The following is a 12,933-nucleotide window of genomic DNA, read 5'->3' on the forward strand; positions in this document are numbered from 1 at the left end:
GATCACTTTTAACAAATATTATCGCTAAGCCTAATGTACGCTGGAAATTAAGGAACAACGGAAACATAATGGAAATCCGTTAGAATTAATTTCATCATTATCTATTTCTTTCACTCCAAAGTATGCGTCAATTATGTCCCACGCAATATTGGCGCCATTTTTCTGATTAGGCTTAGCAATAAGGGCAAATTAACGACTTGTAATTAAGAGTGACAAACTGAAAAACGTTTTACACAGTTAAAAAACAAGTATAATTAATATTATCACACGATGTTCAAGGCATATTAAAGAAAGCTACGGAGTTAGAAGAATTATTAAATTAGGCCTAGTCTACGATTAACTTCTTTCTGGTTTTGTTTTTGCGTAAAGTTTTTCTGAAATCGATTAACAAGTCCATCTTCAATTTATCTATTATTTCCTGAGGGAAATATGGAGAGGACGCGTCTCTACGACTCTTTTTCTGAAGATAACGGTGAATTAAATGCACCATTAATCTCTTAATGAACAGAAATAGAAACAATCACGTGTAAGTTAATTAACCCTTTAAAATTAATTAACGTCTATAAATATAATTTATACCTGATAAGATTCTTCCTGTTTTTTATCGCTTAGACGTTGCGTTTCAGAATCCCAAAAACAACATTCCTAATTAATTAAACATTAAAAATGGGCCTATTAAAAAAATCTGACCCCAACCTAACCCGCCATCTTATCCCCAAAAATCATACATACCTGCATCGCTTCGTAGGGTTTAGGTCTATTAGCATCCTTGCCAAAGAACAAGGATTTGATGCAAGTAATTGCGGTTTTAATACCATACGCTGTCGGTATTAAGTTAAAGGGAGGTGGGATAGTTGAGTGACTATCCATAAAGGCAAGCCAAACGCTCCCCCTTGCAAATTTCCATTCCATATCGGAATTATTCTAATATTTCAACCCAAAATTATAAAATTAAAAGTTGATTGATTAAAACTGTGTTTAAAAGAGTCTACCTGAACTCTTTGAAAAGTGTCAGTCATCATAGCGACTAACATGTTTATTAAAATAACCATTGTTAGCAAGTGATAAACACCCCATAAACTGTACCCCAAAAATTCGGTGTAGGCATGGTTTGGGATGGTTTGGTTCGAGGTTTCATTGCCTGCCACAATTAAATCGGCTGATTCTGGTACACCAAGGCCAAAAATACCCCAGAATAAGGCCTTTGATGTTTCTCTAAGTCTATCCAAAGAATTAATAATTTAAAAATAATTAACGACCATGCCATAAAGGTTAAAAGGTCATACCTGACAAATTCCGGTGGTTGTTCCCTTCTTTCTCCATCGACAGTATATTGGACATTCCCGCCATAATTTTTATAGAGGGAGTTGATCCCAGTTGCAAATGCGAACATAATTATCAGTATGATAAGTAGAAAGCGGAAAACGTCACCGACCATGTACCGTAATGAGGTACTTAGAGGTCCCAATCGGGCGCTCATCTGGTACCATATCATCAGCTTCAAGAAAGCCAGTATCGAAGCTATGGCGTATATACCTTCCCCAATAAGGTAAGGGTGATACCACGGCCATTCGTTCCTGGACATGGAAAAGAACCCGTCATCGTCGGAATTGATAATGAACGCCGATAACCAAAGCAACTCCGAGGCGAAGAACAGGCTAAACATGACCAAGTTGTACACGGACCAAAATGAACGCAAAGAGGTATGGACACCCAACAAGTACATGCCGACCATAATCTCCCAGAAGTAGGAGTAAATATAGATTCCAACGGCTACGTCAATACCCAATGACGGTGAGTTGGGACCGTCGCTTTTACCGGTAAGTAAGGTGGCTAAGATTAACGCCAAGAACACGCCGTACGACGCGGCGGCATGGATGAAACGATTTAAAGGAACTTTGACCTGGACTACGACCCATGGGATAGGAAATAAGATGTAGAATAAAGACAGGAATGGGAAAAGTAAAAAATGTTTCATGACGTGGGTGAAACGATGGAATGTTGACCAACGCCACCAGATTGACATGCCTTCCACCCACATGGAACGTAACACTTGCTGACAACTGGGATGGGTTACGAACTGCATGGACAACCATGGGTGGTATATTTTAGTCAGTCATAGACAGGGATTAGTGTTAAGCCTAATTCATTCACCTCTTTCTGTTCGTAATGTACGGCCAAATGCAAGCGACTAAATTCACGCGGTCGGGGATCCGGGAATCCTTTCCTTTGCGACAAAACTATACGAACTTCCGTCGTGTCGCAACATTCGTTCAACAAATCGGCGGCGAATTTGGAACATTGACTTTCAAGTTCTTTGTAAATACTCTGGAGATACGTTTATTTAAATATACTTTTTTTATACCGTGGTCAAGGATTAAATACCTTATGCTCCGGTAATTCGTAAGCTAAGATATCCAATTCGTTACTAAGTTCGAAAGCGGTCAGTATCGGGTCATCAGAGGTCAGTGCTATGTATATCGGGTTGGACAAAGCCTTGTAGGCGTTGATTCTCATCATGGATTCCGACAAACTTTCCATGTCAACGCCCAAATCGTAACATTTATCACACTTGCCTATTTTGCGAGTCAAATTCAGTCCAAGTAAGTTTTTGGTAATCAAGTCCGGAGTCTCTTACATTTCGGTGGGTGCGGTTTAGGAACCACGTGACCCCTTCCTAACAACATCTGGGTTATTTCCAAATTACCAGCGGCAGCGGCGGCCATAATGGGGGTCAAACCAGGAACGCATTCATTACGAAAGGTCAAAGAAGGCAACATCGCGTCCGTCTCATCTACGGGCGAGTCCTTCCGTTCCTCGTGCATCTTATCAACCCTAAGCATACGCGCCAGTACATGACATATCTTCCTTGAAGAACCATTCAATCCCTAAGTAACTTACGCGTCCATGATCGCTTTCAAAATGACGCCTTCGTTTTCCATAACAGCGTGAACAGCGGCACCCGTCATATGGGCTTCGCTAAACACACCCATGGACAACAAGGCTTCAACCATATCCTCATCGTGTTCCAGAACGGCGATTTCCAACGCTCGTAAACCACGAGTGTCATTACAATTGAAGTTAACTTTAGGATGGGTCTGGGTACAATTTTATCCCCCCCTTGTAACGTGGTTATTAGAAGAACAAGTATTTAAATAAAGTACCTGCAAATAATACAGTAGTTCTTGGGCATCTCCAGCTTTGATAATCCTTAAAAATTCGGCATCATCTTTAGATAAATTTCTTTGACGCATACTAAACCGGTTTCTGTTTTCGTAAGACGGTGAACTTGGCGATGATAGGTTTAAATAATTCATAAAAACATCGCCAATGCGCGAGTTACCTTCTCGCGAAGCCATTATACACTAAAACTCAAAAAGACAGGTTCCAAAACTAAATCCTAACTAACATCAAATTGAAATCAAGAACTACATTGCGTAACTTGATGAAACCCAATCCCGCGATTTCTTTCCTCGTTTCTGATTATTATCTATTAACTCTAGTCGAGTCAGAGATGGCTTGACTCTAGAGCGAGTTGCTTTACAGACCATCTAGAGTTGGTGGCTGTTAAAGATGTTTTTCTCCTAGGGACTGTGAATGCTGTAATATTTTACGAGGTATTTTTGTTTGACGGGCGTGTGTTTCTTCCACGGAATTTCGAGCCCCCTTTTTATACAATCGGAAATATATGCCTACAAGTACTCTCGCGTCACGGCTCAACTACCCACATGCATAAAATCTTATATATTTTGAGTAGGGAAAGAAGTGAATGAACGCCGAGGTTTTCAAGTACTCTGTTAGTAAATAGGAAAACTTATGGAGCTTTTTCTCGATACAAAAACAAAGGCGGGAACAACGGGTATAGAAACCTAGTATATCAAGGTCATAGGAACTGTTTTCCCTAGCATATCAAGGTCAATAAAACACCGTCAGAAGTTAGGCGTGCTTAGGGAGAAATAGAGATGTACAATGTACTAACCTAGTGGTTTGATAACCTCTTTATAATGTACTTCTGATTCATAGCAGGATATGTATAGGAACAAATATACGAAGGATGAGCTGAATTTTCAACCGAACCCCGTTGTTATTATCATTATATCAATACACGTACCAATTTCATTAATGGCTAAGTACATAATAGTCTAAATTGAAGATATTTATCCAATGCAAACAAGTTGTTTGCGTTAAGAAGACGATTAATTGAAAGACGATCTGACCCATTTCAATACTTTAATCTGTACTATTTATTTGCGATAGTAATTTAAAACATTTTGATACCCTAAATTAATTTCAGCTCGATCATACTTATAGACTTTACCTTACTTATGTATATACCGTAATGAGGTTAAAGACTCCCATTTCCTATAGGATGTACTTTGAATGTTTATAAACAGAAACTGTTCATTAAAACGGCGGACAATGATAATCTTCGCAATTTTGCAAATAAACCTCTATTTTGTCTTCGTTTGTGTCCATTAGCGCCGTGTACGTTGTCAGCTTATTCAAATTAGGCTGAGTGGACAGTACGTTGAAGAGTCCGTTAAAGTCCGCATTTGTTTTGGTAAGTTTATTCATGCAAGTCACGGCCGATGTCCGTCTATCATCGAAGAACGGTGCCTTCTTCCAATGGTCGTAGTTGGTCTCTAAGATAAACCAACCGTATCCGGAGTCCTCCATGGTCCAGACATCAGCTTTGGGGGAGTCTCTGTCCTTGGTCATGACGCACGCTTGACCACTCTCGTTACCAGCCAAGATAAAATAGGCCGGAGCAAGTAACTTAGCTTCGTACAAGATTTTCTGGGCCTCGTCGTAACTATCAGCTTGTTCCATGACGTCTCTCATAAGGAACCCTAACCACGACGTACTACGATCTCCAAGTAGCCACTGTATCACTCCCATAAATCCGCCATTTACTTGAAACCTTTCGTCAATGGTAAGAGTAAAGGACTTGGGTTTCATAGCTGTTAACATGCCGACGTATCCGAAGAAACTGGCGGAACGGTAGATGGTGGTGTTGTTTCTTTGAAAGTCTAATTGTATTACGGTAGGTCTTAAGGCTTCGCTCGTCCTCCAAGTATGGTTTTTAACGTCCCAACCCAGAAACAGTCCGAAATCGAGGTTGCGTCCGTGTATCAGATTACCATTTGGACTCTCAGCGACAATGGAGGTACATACGGTGAATAATTCGTAGAAAATGTTGTAAAGTACAACCTCACCGACTGGTACACCGGTTGCGTTTGAGATACCACGCATTTCGGATTGGTATGGTTCTGGTAAAGTCGTCAATAGAGCCGGGAAAGTTCTATCCACAAATTTAATCACTTTACCACCGAATAAGTAACTGGTCAAATTTTTAACGACACCTATCAAATCCTTCAATTCGGATTTCAAGTCCGCTGATACGTGGTTCCATCTCTCTTCCGGTGGTAAGTCCAAGTTGATGACGTATTTAGGGACATTTTTGTCACTACCCGGAGGATATTTTCCAGTCGCGCATTGCGTATCTTTGAAACGTTTACTTAATCCTTCTTCGGCGGAGTTATCCAATTCATTGCTAAGCCTAATTACATTTCCGTTAGGCTTAGCAGAAGCCGTAGCTACCACCACCACCAAGAGTATAATGGCGATGCTTACGATACGGAACATTGCGACAGTGTGAGTAAGATTACGGGTTGTGGTCTGTTTTTCTGAAGGACTTTTATGATAATCGGGGGGAAACTTTGGCTTTGATTTGGTTTGGTTTTATCTATGATGCGATATAGGCGTGAAACAAACGTCGATGACTGGATGGAAAAATACTTTTAAAGTTTCGTTTCAAAGGTTTAAATAAAGGAATGACGTAAGTGAGATTATAACCCCATTAGTGGTTGTTACCAGGGATTTATTTAAAATAAAATTCTACCATGGAATTTGTCATTTTCAAAAGGACTAGCGTACAAGTTACCCGAGTTACCTTATTATAGTCCTATTGTAAAACGCTTTGTTTACCTATTCCCTATATTATTTACATGGTCCATTATTTTACCGACCTAAATAACGAAAATTGTTTACGGAACAAATTAAGATTGTTTATTATTTGAAAAACTTTAAAGAGGCAAACAAAATTCAGATCAGTGATTTGGAGATAGGAACAATGAATAAGAACTCGATTTCAGAATTTTCAGTGGTATAAATAAATAACCTAACTCTAACAATAAGTTACTCAATAAGGTGTTAAAAATGCGCAAGGCGATTTCCTAAGCTGTATTGTTTTAATTTTGGATATATACTTCTATTAGATCTAAAGAGACATCCATAAGTGCGGTGTACGATGTTTTATTCACCAGGATAGGTTCGGTAGTCAAGGCGCTGTACATTCCAGCGAAATCCATCTTTTTAGAGGTCAAACTATTAAGATATCTTAAGGCCGGTGTCCTCCGGTCATCATAAGTTGGTGGTTCTTCCCAATGATCATAATTTGTTTTGAGTAAAAACCAGCCCGTCATGTTCAATACGTCACCTCCAACCTCTTGAGCGCTTTTCGTAATAATCGCCCCTTGTCCCGGACCATTACCACCCAAGGTAAAATAAACGGGTGCCAATAATTTCACCTTGGTTAACCGTTCCAACGCGTCATGGTAACTAGTGGCGTATTGCGTCACGTCCCTGGCTACGAATCCCACCCATTCCGCCTGACGATCCCCTAAAGCCCAGTTTAAGACGCGTGCTATCCCAGCACCGTTAAACATAAGATCCCGCGTTCGAAAACCATACCTGGCGTTGATGGTTAAACCAGGGGTAAATTACGAAAGGAGTTAGAGACGTTAGCTTCCGTAGTGTAGAATACAGTGGGACCTTGAAACGTCATAGAATTTGTAACTAACGTAGTGCCATCTTTGGAACTGTATTGTAAATAAGACCAGAACCTTAATAGTTTTGCCTTAAAATCTCGCGCCGCAAGGTATTCTGGGTAAATTAAAATGGCGGGTGTCGATGTTGTGAAGTCGTCTCATAAATCAACCCAATATAATTATTATATTCAATCGCGAGTAAATAGCGATTTAAAGAAGAAAGATAAGTCAACAATTTGCAATTTGAAGCCGGGGAAATCCTCAAAATGTGATCAAACTTGTTTTGCCGTAAGTGCGCGGTTACAGAGTCGGCCCAGTGAGTCAAGGCTTAGTGAGAACTGTGGGATCAGGATCATCGACTGTATCTGTGACTAAAGAAATTAAAACAACTAAAACTGTATTGAAGGATGCAAAAACGACATTTAATTCCATTTCATTATCGAATAAGGAAATTACCAACTTTAAAGTTGCATGTTTCTAATTCAAGTGCACCAAGAAGTTATATCTAGTATCTCAGAGAGAAGATATAAATTCGCCAGATTTCCAGCTTTATCTCCAGTCCAAACGTAGGTCCGGAGTTAATCCCCGCTTCTAAATTGCAACCAGCATCTCATTGGTTCTTGAAAACTCACGTCAGCGCGACGACTCGAATGACGAAAATTACGTATTTTCCGACTGAGGAGAGACGAAATAGCCCGGCGCCTCCTTTTACGTCCCCCCTTGTATTTGAAAGGGGGACTGGGACTATGGCGCGCGAATACAAAGGCATCTTATGCCTTCTCTCTGAGATACTGATATAACTTCTTGGTGCACCTTAATGAATAAACTTTACTCTAAGCCTAATTGTCACTCAGTCGTAAGCAGACGAACACTAGCAGACGAATACTAGCAGACAGGAGAAAATCGATATCCCAGCATGCCTTTCGAATCTTTGCTGCCACGCTATTGGTTGGAAAATATCATACTTATTTTGAATTATAGGCGGCGCGACCGAGGCGTTTTCTCTTTTCTGTGTCTACGTTTGAAAGTCCCACTGTATTCTACACTACGGAAGCTAGCGTCTCTAACTCCTTTCGTTATTTACCCCTGGTTAAACTAAATTTATTTGGTTTCATAGACGTTAGTAGTCCGACGTATCCGGCGAAAGAAACACCGCGAAAAATGGTTCGATTCTTACTTACGAAGTTCAACTTAATGACAAGGGGACGTAAGGCAGCGAGTATGATGTATTCTCGTTTAACCGCGTCATAAGGTCCGGGAAAATCGAGATTACGTCCGTGTATCAAGTGTCCCTTGTCATTTTGCGCCACAATTGAGGTACAAAAGGACGTGAGTTCGTATATGACGTTACATAATACGATTTTATCAACATCTAAACCAGTGGCACTTGAGACACCAATAATTTCCAATTGATACGTCTCCGGAAGGTACGCGAGAATATTCCGCATACCAGTCATAACCGTATCAAACATAATTTCCGTTAACAATCCATTATCACCAAGATAGAATTTCAAAACGCGATATTTAAAAATATTTAAGAAATTTGCGATGTCTTCTTTATGGACAGTCGCAACTTGAGTCCATCTTTCTCGCTGTGGGAGGTCTAGGTTTATGACGTACTCGGGGACATTATCGCCTTGTATTGGTGGGTAAAGAAGGGTTGGTTTAGAGGAGGAAACCTTGGATATGAGGGCGTTATATTGAAGAATAAATAGTACGATATAGCAAGTAAGTATTGATACGAATGTGATTACTCGCAAACGCGCCATTCTAACTTGCAACGACAAAGAGAGCCGGTTGTAATTGTAGGAGTAAAAAAATAATACAGTAGATGTAAATGTTGCAAAGCTCAGTCTAGCCTTAACACACGCCTATATAATTGCCACAATGCAATGGTTTCAAACACACCTGCCTTTTAAAGAACACGGAACGCAAGAATAAGTCATTGTAGTTGGCATTTATAGTCTGCGGATAAGTGCAATTCAACTGCCATCTACAACCGACTGAACAGCTTGTAGAACTCTGCTCGATTCAGTTCAAAACCTGTATGCAGGATATGGTCTAATAACAAATTACTGGCAACTCTGAAACGCATGCGCGGTTAAAGTTAAGAAACGGGGCAAGGAAATGTTTCATGCCCCTTTTAGTAAAGTTATCGTACGGTGACAAATTTTAAAGTAGTTCGTAAATGAATTTCATCAAAAATAAAATTACATATTTTAATTTAATTCATGATTGATGAGTTTTAATTCTTGTAAAGTGGTTTAAACTTTTCTTCAAAAATTCATTGACTTTCAGTTTTTTACCTGAGGAATCCAATTTTGAGCTGCAAGTACCGCCACTGCTTGCAATTTCACTAAATATTATATTAATTAAAAGTAATTAAGCATGCTGTAAGGTTTAATACCTGGTGTTTTCCATATTTTCTAGATTATCCTTGCATAATAAATGCGTATTTTCCTCTGCATTTGTTTTATGTTTATATAACGCACAAATATATATTCTTAATTCGCCACAATCCTCTCCAAATTCGTTGTTAATTAAATAAAAATTGCAAATATGGTCTGTTGCCGGTTTATCAATTAGAGGTCTCAAATCAACAGTTGTAAATCCCAGAATTTTGTCCTTCTCTATATCTATAAATTAGTTTAGTTTAACTAATTGGATTCAAAATTTCAATGAAAATACCTTGAATTTCCTCTCCATTTACTAAATGTATTTTGAAAACTATGAACTAATATATTTTTATTAGCACCCTGTACACTTCCTATTGAAATCCAAAATCTTACGTTTTGATTCTCAATGATAACTCTAAGAGTGAAATTCCATACAGGGTGTGTTGATTTTTGGATTACGTTTGTGGAAATTACAGCATCGTTTAATTTGCACGTAACGTAAGTTGAAGGAGGGTAATAAACATCTCTAATATGTTTAATCAAGTGTTTGTTAGAATTGTGAGTTAAAAAATAAATGGGGTTTGTTAGTTATTTTGTGAATGCACCTTTTCGAATCGTACACAATTGGCAATCTTATTGCTCTATCGATGCATAAGATGATTGCAGTATTGCCATTTTTCGATATTTGTGGTTGAAAAATGGGCAATTTAATTGCTTCTTGGTTTAAATCAAGTTCTTCTCCCTGATTGTTTGTTTGAACTTGTGTTTTTTCCAATTTAATTGTTTCTTTACTTATGGGCATTTTATTTGACACTTTCTTGTCAACCTTTTCAACACTTTTCGTGGCAATTTGCGCCTTTGTTACTTTAAGTGGCGTATTATCATTCTTAATTTCAATCGAGTTTATGTTTGTCAAATTTGAAGCAAAATCAATTGGTGTAATTTTCTTAGAAATTTTCAAAAATTCCACCACGACCTAATATTGAAAAATTTAGCGCATAAAACGTGCACAAATGCAAATGCATGCCAAAAAGGAAACGAAAATATTCGAACCTTAATGGAATTTAATTCATCAGATGTAAATTCATCTGATTTCAGATTCAAAGTTGCCGATAATTTCATGGTATTATTTTTTAAAACATCACCGAGTAAAATTTCTCCCTTTCCCAAATATTTCATCTAAATTTAAACACCACGCATTTGAAATTTGGCGTTAAACATTAAAAATAAAATAATAAAAAGCTCCTACCACTTTTTTCTGCGTATTTCTAGCTTCAACAATAAAATAAATGCGTTTTGATAACTGTTTCTCAACCAATTCAATACTATAATAGTAAGGCAATACGCGTTCTTGTTTAAATATAATGGCTTTAAAATAAAAGCAAGGTTTTAGTTTATAAAAATTAGATAATTTAGAACTGGGTTCATAATAAAAATCAAGAAAAAAAAACTGGGGGGAAAAACGCACGTGTTGTAGCTCGCGCCAAATTTCGCGCGCACTCAAGGCGCGTACTGTAATAGCCAATAAGAGTACAGAGGGGTGTACGCGGCCGGCGCCCTCTACAAGATTTGGCGGGAACAACACGGCCCGGGACTTGTCTAAATGTTTTTAAATAATTACTTGCAATTAAAAACGCCACGATTTAATGAGATTTTTAAACTTGGGGTGGGATTTATGAACCCAGGTTAATAATTATAAAATTAAAAATACCTCCATCTTTGATTTTATCGGATAATAAATGAAAAATTGTAAAATCACTGTATGTTCTATGCCCCTTATTATTCCAACTTATAGCGCTGTCCCTACCAACCCATGGTATTCGCAATTCAATAGAAAAAATCCTTTAAAAGGATAATCAACTTAAATTTGCAATTAATAAAGCCCCCTAAAAACATTTTTTTCACTCACCAACCGCTGTTTTGTAGAGACGTTTCACAGATATTCAAATAATCCACTGTGACTTTAAGATAGGAATAATCCCTTAAGGTTTCACTAGACACTTTTGTTGGAGTTTCACACGCGTTTAAATTCACATTTTGAGACTTAATTTGAAGATCACGTGATGAGGTTACCGTTTCAGGTTCACATTGACATTGTGTTTCAACACTTTTAACTTGTAATAAATTTAAAGTTTGGGTTTGAACCGACTCTTTCAATGTAAGAGGACGCGACTGGTTGGAATTTTTATAAATAATTGAATTTAAAACTGAATCGTCTGGTAAAAAATCTTCCTCTGACCCAGAAGTTAATAACTGCGCGATAGGAAACTGAGTCCTAATATCGTTAGGGTTAATTTCATTGTAATAATTTGCACCAGAAGCTTGCAAACACGATCGTAAATCCTTGGCTTTTGTTAGAATCTGATTTAAAACGTTATTTGTATCTTTCCTCAATGAAGTCATAACTTTATTTTGAGTTTCTGGGCGTTGCTCATTTTTATCTTTCTCTAAAATAATAAAATTAATGGTTAGATTCGGTGGAATTAGCCTAGGCTTAACGTCGACTGAAGCTAAGCCTAACAACAAGGTGGGGTCAAGGGTCAACGTGGCAAATTGAAAAGGCTTTGTGGTGAAAACTAGCCTAGGCTTAACGACTGAAGCTAAGCCTAACAACAACGTGGGGTCAAAGTCAACGTGGCAAACTGCAAAGGCTTAGTGAAAGTGGTGCTTACCTGGTATTGTTTTGAAGTTTTCCAAACTAAGACTAACAAAAATTTCGCCAACAACTTCATCCTCCATCTTGATGGGATACAATCCAGCTAATGGAGCTCCGAATTTGACGTTTTTTAAGTCAACAATAGCTAAACCTAATCTCTCTGAAATCCGACCTAAGTTGGACACCACTTCAAACTTCAGAAGATTCATGTCTGCTCAATCCAAAAACGTCCAATTAATTTTTGTTCAATAAAAATAAGTAGTTAATTAATAATAATTACCGTTAAAATAAGATAGAATCATCTCCAGGCTACAGCAGACATGAAATATGGCTATGGTTTTTAAATCCTTTTGAGTTGAGTGTCCATCATTAAGTGGTTTAAAAATAGTAAAGGAGGTTTCACCCCACCATCGCGTTTTTACTAAAACACTTTCATTTCTGGAAGTGTTTTTATGTAATGTTACGAAAGGCACATGTATCTTAATTTGACCATTTATGGGACCTCGAAGATTTGGAGGTAGGGTTGTTTTGGTTGAGATTAAAGTAGAAGTCTTTTCCATCTTAAATTTAAAAGGTTTTCATACCAAATATCTATGAAAATAAATACAAAGCAAATTTACTATCACTTTAATTAGTTTAAAGCTGTCTTAGGCCTACAAATGCCGCGGAAATATACTAAAATATTCCCCCTGTATTACAAACACGTGGTAACTACACATTCAAAAAACGCAACAAAAAACTAAGCCAAGGCTTACGAGGACGCGACAATACTTTCCCGATTTAGGACTGTAATTTATCATCGTATTAAGTAATAATTACTTCTAACAAGTAAATTAAACAGATAATTATATAACTGACGTGAATTTAAAGAACTTTAACTAAATCTTAACAGAAAAATCAAAATTTAACTTACCAAATTGCATCCACCAGCGTTTCCCGCGATAATAGACTAGTCTCTAGCAGACGCCTTATATCACGTGTACAACCGCGCCTCCAGTTTAAGCCAATCAAAATCGAAGATATCCTACCGCTAAGATTCAAACTCAAAAAC

The 12,933-nt window shown here is 37.9% G+C and overlaps 4 protein-coding genes across 6 annotated transcripts; all 4 read right to left on the reverse strand.

Annotated features, from left to right (window-relative positions):
* Nucleotides 1–227: 227 nt before the first annotated feature.
* Nucleotides 228–3,835, reverse strand: LOC149690759 (short transient receptor potential channel 4-like). Its single transcript, XM_089870626.1, has 10 exons — nt 3,165–3,835; nt 2,902–3,098; nt 2,639–2,835; nt 2,386–2,576; nt 2,155–2,328; nt 1,287–2,080; nt 993–1,221; nt 733–924; nt 580–645; nt 228–496 (listed from the first exon to the last, which is right to left on the reverse strand). The coding sequence occupies exons 1-10, from the start codon at nt 3,357–3,359 to the stop codon at nt 326–328; spliced, it is 2,406 nt and encodes an 801-aa protein (XP_089726752.1). The 5' UTR covers nt 3,360–3,835; the 3' UTR covers nt 228–325.
* A 381-nt stretch (nt 3,836–4,216) lies between these two features.
* LOC149690760 (acid ceramidase-like) lies at nt 4,217–6,689 on the reverse strand. Its single transcript, XM_089870711.1, has one exon. The coding sequence runs from the start codon at nt 5,644–5,646 to the stop codon at nt 4,405–4,407; it is 1,242 nt and encodes a 413-aa protein (XP_089726837.1). The 5' UTR covers nt 5,647–6,689; the 3' UTR covers nt 4,217–4,404.
* Nucleotides 6,252–8,599, reverse strand: LOC149690761 (acid ceramidase-like). Its single transcript, XM_089870538.1, has 2 exons — nt 8,022–8,599; nt 6,252–6,753 (listed from the first exon to the last, which is right to left on the reverse strand). The coding sequence occupies exons 1-2, from the start codon at nt 8,597–8,599 to the stop codon at nt 6,252–6,254; spliced, it is 1,080 nt and encodes a 359-aa protein (XP_089726664.1).
* Nucleotides 8,600–9,035: 436 nt separating this feature from the next.
* On the reverse strand, nt 9,036–12,931 carry LOC149690762 (uncharacterized). 3 transcript variants are annotated; one of them, XM_089870634.1, is made up of 12 exons: nt 12,796–12,931; nt 12,163–12,473; nt 11,899–12,093; nt 11,136–11,673; nt 10,938–11,068; nt 10,476–10,594; nt 10,280–10,405; nt 9,832–10,202; nt 9,620–9,752; nt 9,519–9,564; nt 9,238–9,466; nt 9,036–9,156 (listed from the first exon to the last, which is right to left on the reverse strand). In XM_089870634.1, the coding sequence occupies exons 2-12, from the start codon at nt 12,440–12,442 to the stop codon at nt 9,060–9,062; spliced, it is 2,265 nt and encodes a 754-aa protein (XP_089726760.1). In that variant the 5' UTR covers nt 12,443–12,473; nt 12,796–12,931; the 3' UTR covers nt 9,036–9,059. The 3 variants fall into 3 exon arrangements, with proteins under 3 accessions (XP_089726760.1, XP_089726759.1, XP_089726758.1); XM_089870633.1 differs by having other exon boundaries at nt 9,036–9,171; XM_089870632.1 differs by having other exon boundaries at nt 9,036–9,186.
* Nucleotides 12,932–12,933: the final 2 nt, after the last annotated feature.

Source organism: Phalangium opilio, unplaced genomic scaffold (genome assembly GCF_054372755.1).
Source record: "Phalangium opilio isolate 3A_F unplaced genomic scaffold, DU_Popi_V2 ptg000031l_1, whole genome shotgun sequence".
NCBI lineage: Eukaryota > Metazoa > Arthropoda > Arachnida > Opiliones > Phalangiidae > Phalangium > Phalangium opilio.

Excerpts from the sequence above, each read along its gene's own strand:
- LOC149690759 (XM_089870626.1), bottom strand. The coding sequence starts at position 3,359 with ATGGCTTCGCGAGAAGGTAACTCGCGCATTGGCGATGTTTTTATGAAT. Across the intron at positions 2,329-2,385 it reads ACGAATTACCGGAGCATAAG|AGTATTTACAAAGAACTTGA; the intron begins GTATTTAATCCT and ends ACGTATCTCCAG. Across the intron at positions 646-732 it reads AACCCTACGAAGCGATGCAG|GAATGTTGTTTTTGGGATTC; the intron begins GTATGTATGATT and ends TTAATTAATTAG.
- LOC149690760 (XM_089870711.1), bottom strand. The coding sequence starts at position 5,646 with ATGTTCCGTATCGTAAGCATCGCCATTATACTCTTGGTGGTGGTGGTA.
- LOC149690761 (XM_089870538.1), bottom strand. The coding sequence starts at position 8,599 with ATGGCGCGTTTGCGAGTAATCACATTCGTATCAATACTTACTTGCTAT. Across the intron at positions 6,754-8,021 it reads TTACGTCCCCTTGTCATTAA|GTATGGTTTTCGAACGCGGG; the intron begins GTTGAACTTCGT and ends CATCAACGCCAG.
- LOC149690762 (XM_089870632.1), bottom strand. The coding sequence starts at position 12,442 with ATGGAAAAGACTTCTACTTTAATCTCAACCAAAACAACCCTACCTCCA. Across the intron at positions 11,069-11,135 it reads TCTCTACAAAACAGCGGTTG|GATTTTTTCTATTGAATTGC; the intron begins GTGAGTGAAAAA and ends ATCCTTTTAAAG. Across the intron at positions 10,595-10,937 it reads CGATAAAATCAAAGATGGAG|CCATTATATTTAAACAAGAA; the intron begins GTATTTTTAATT and ends TTTATTTTAAAG.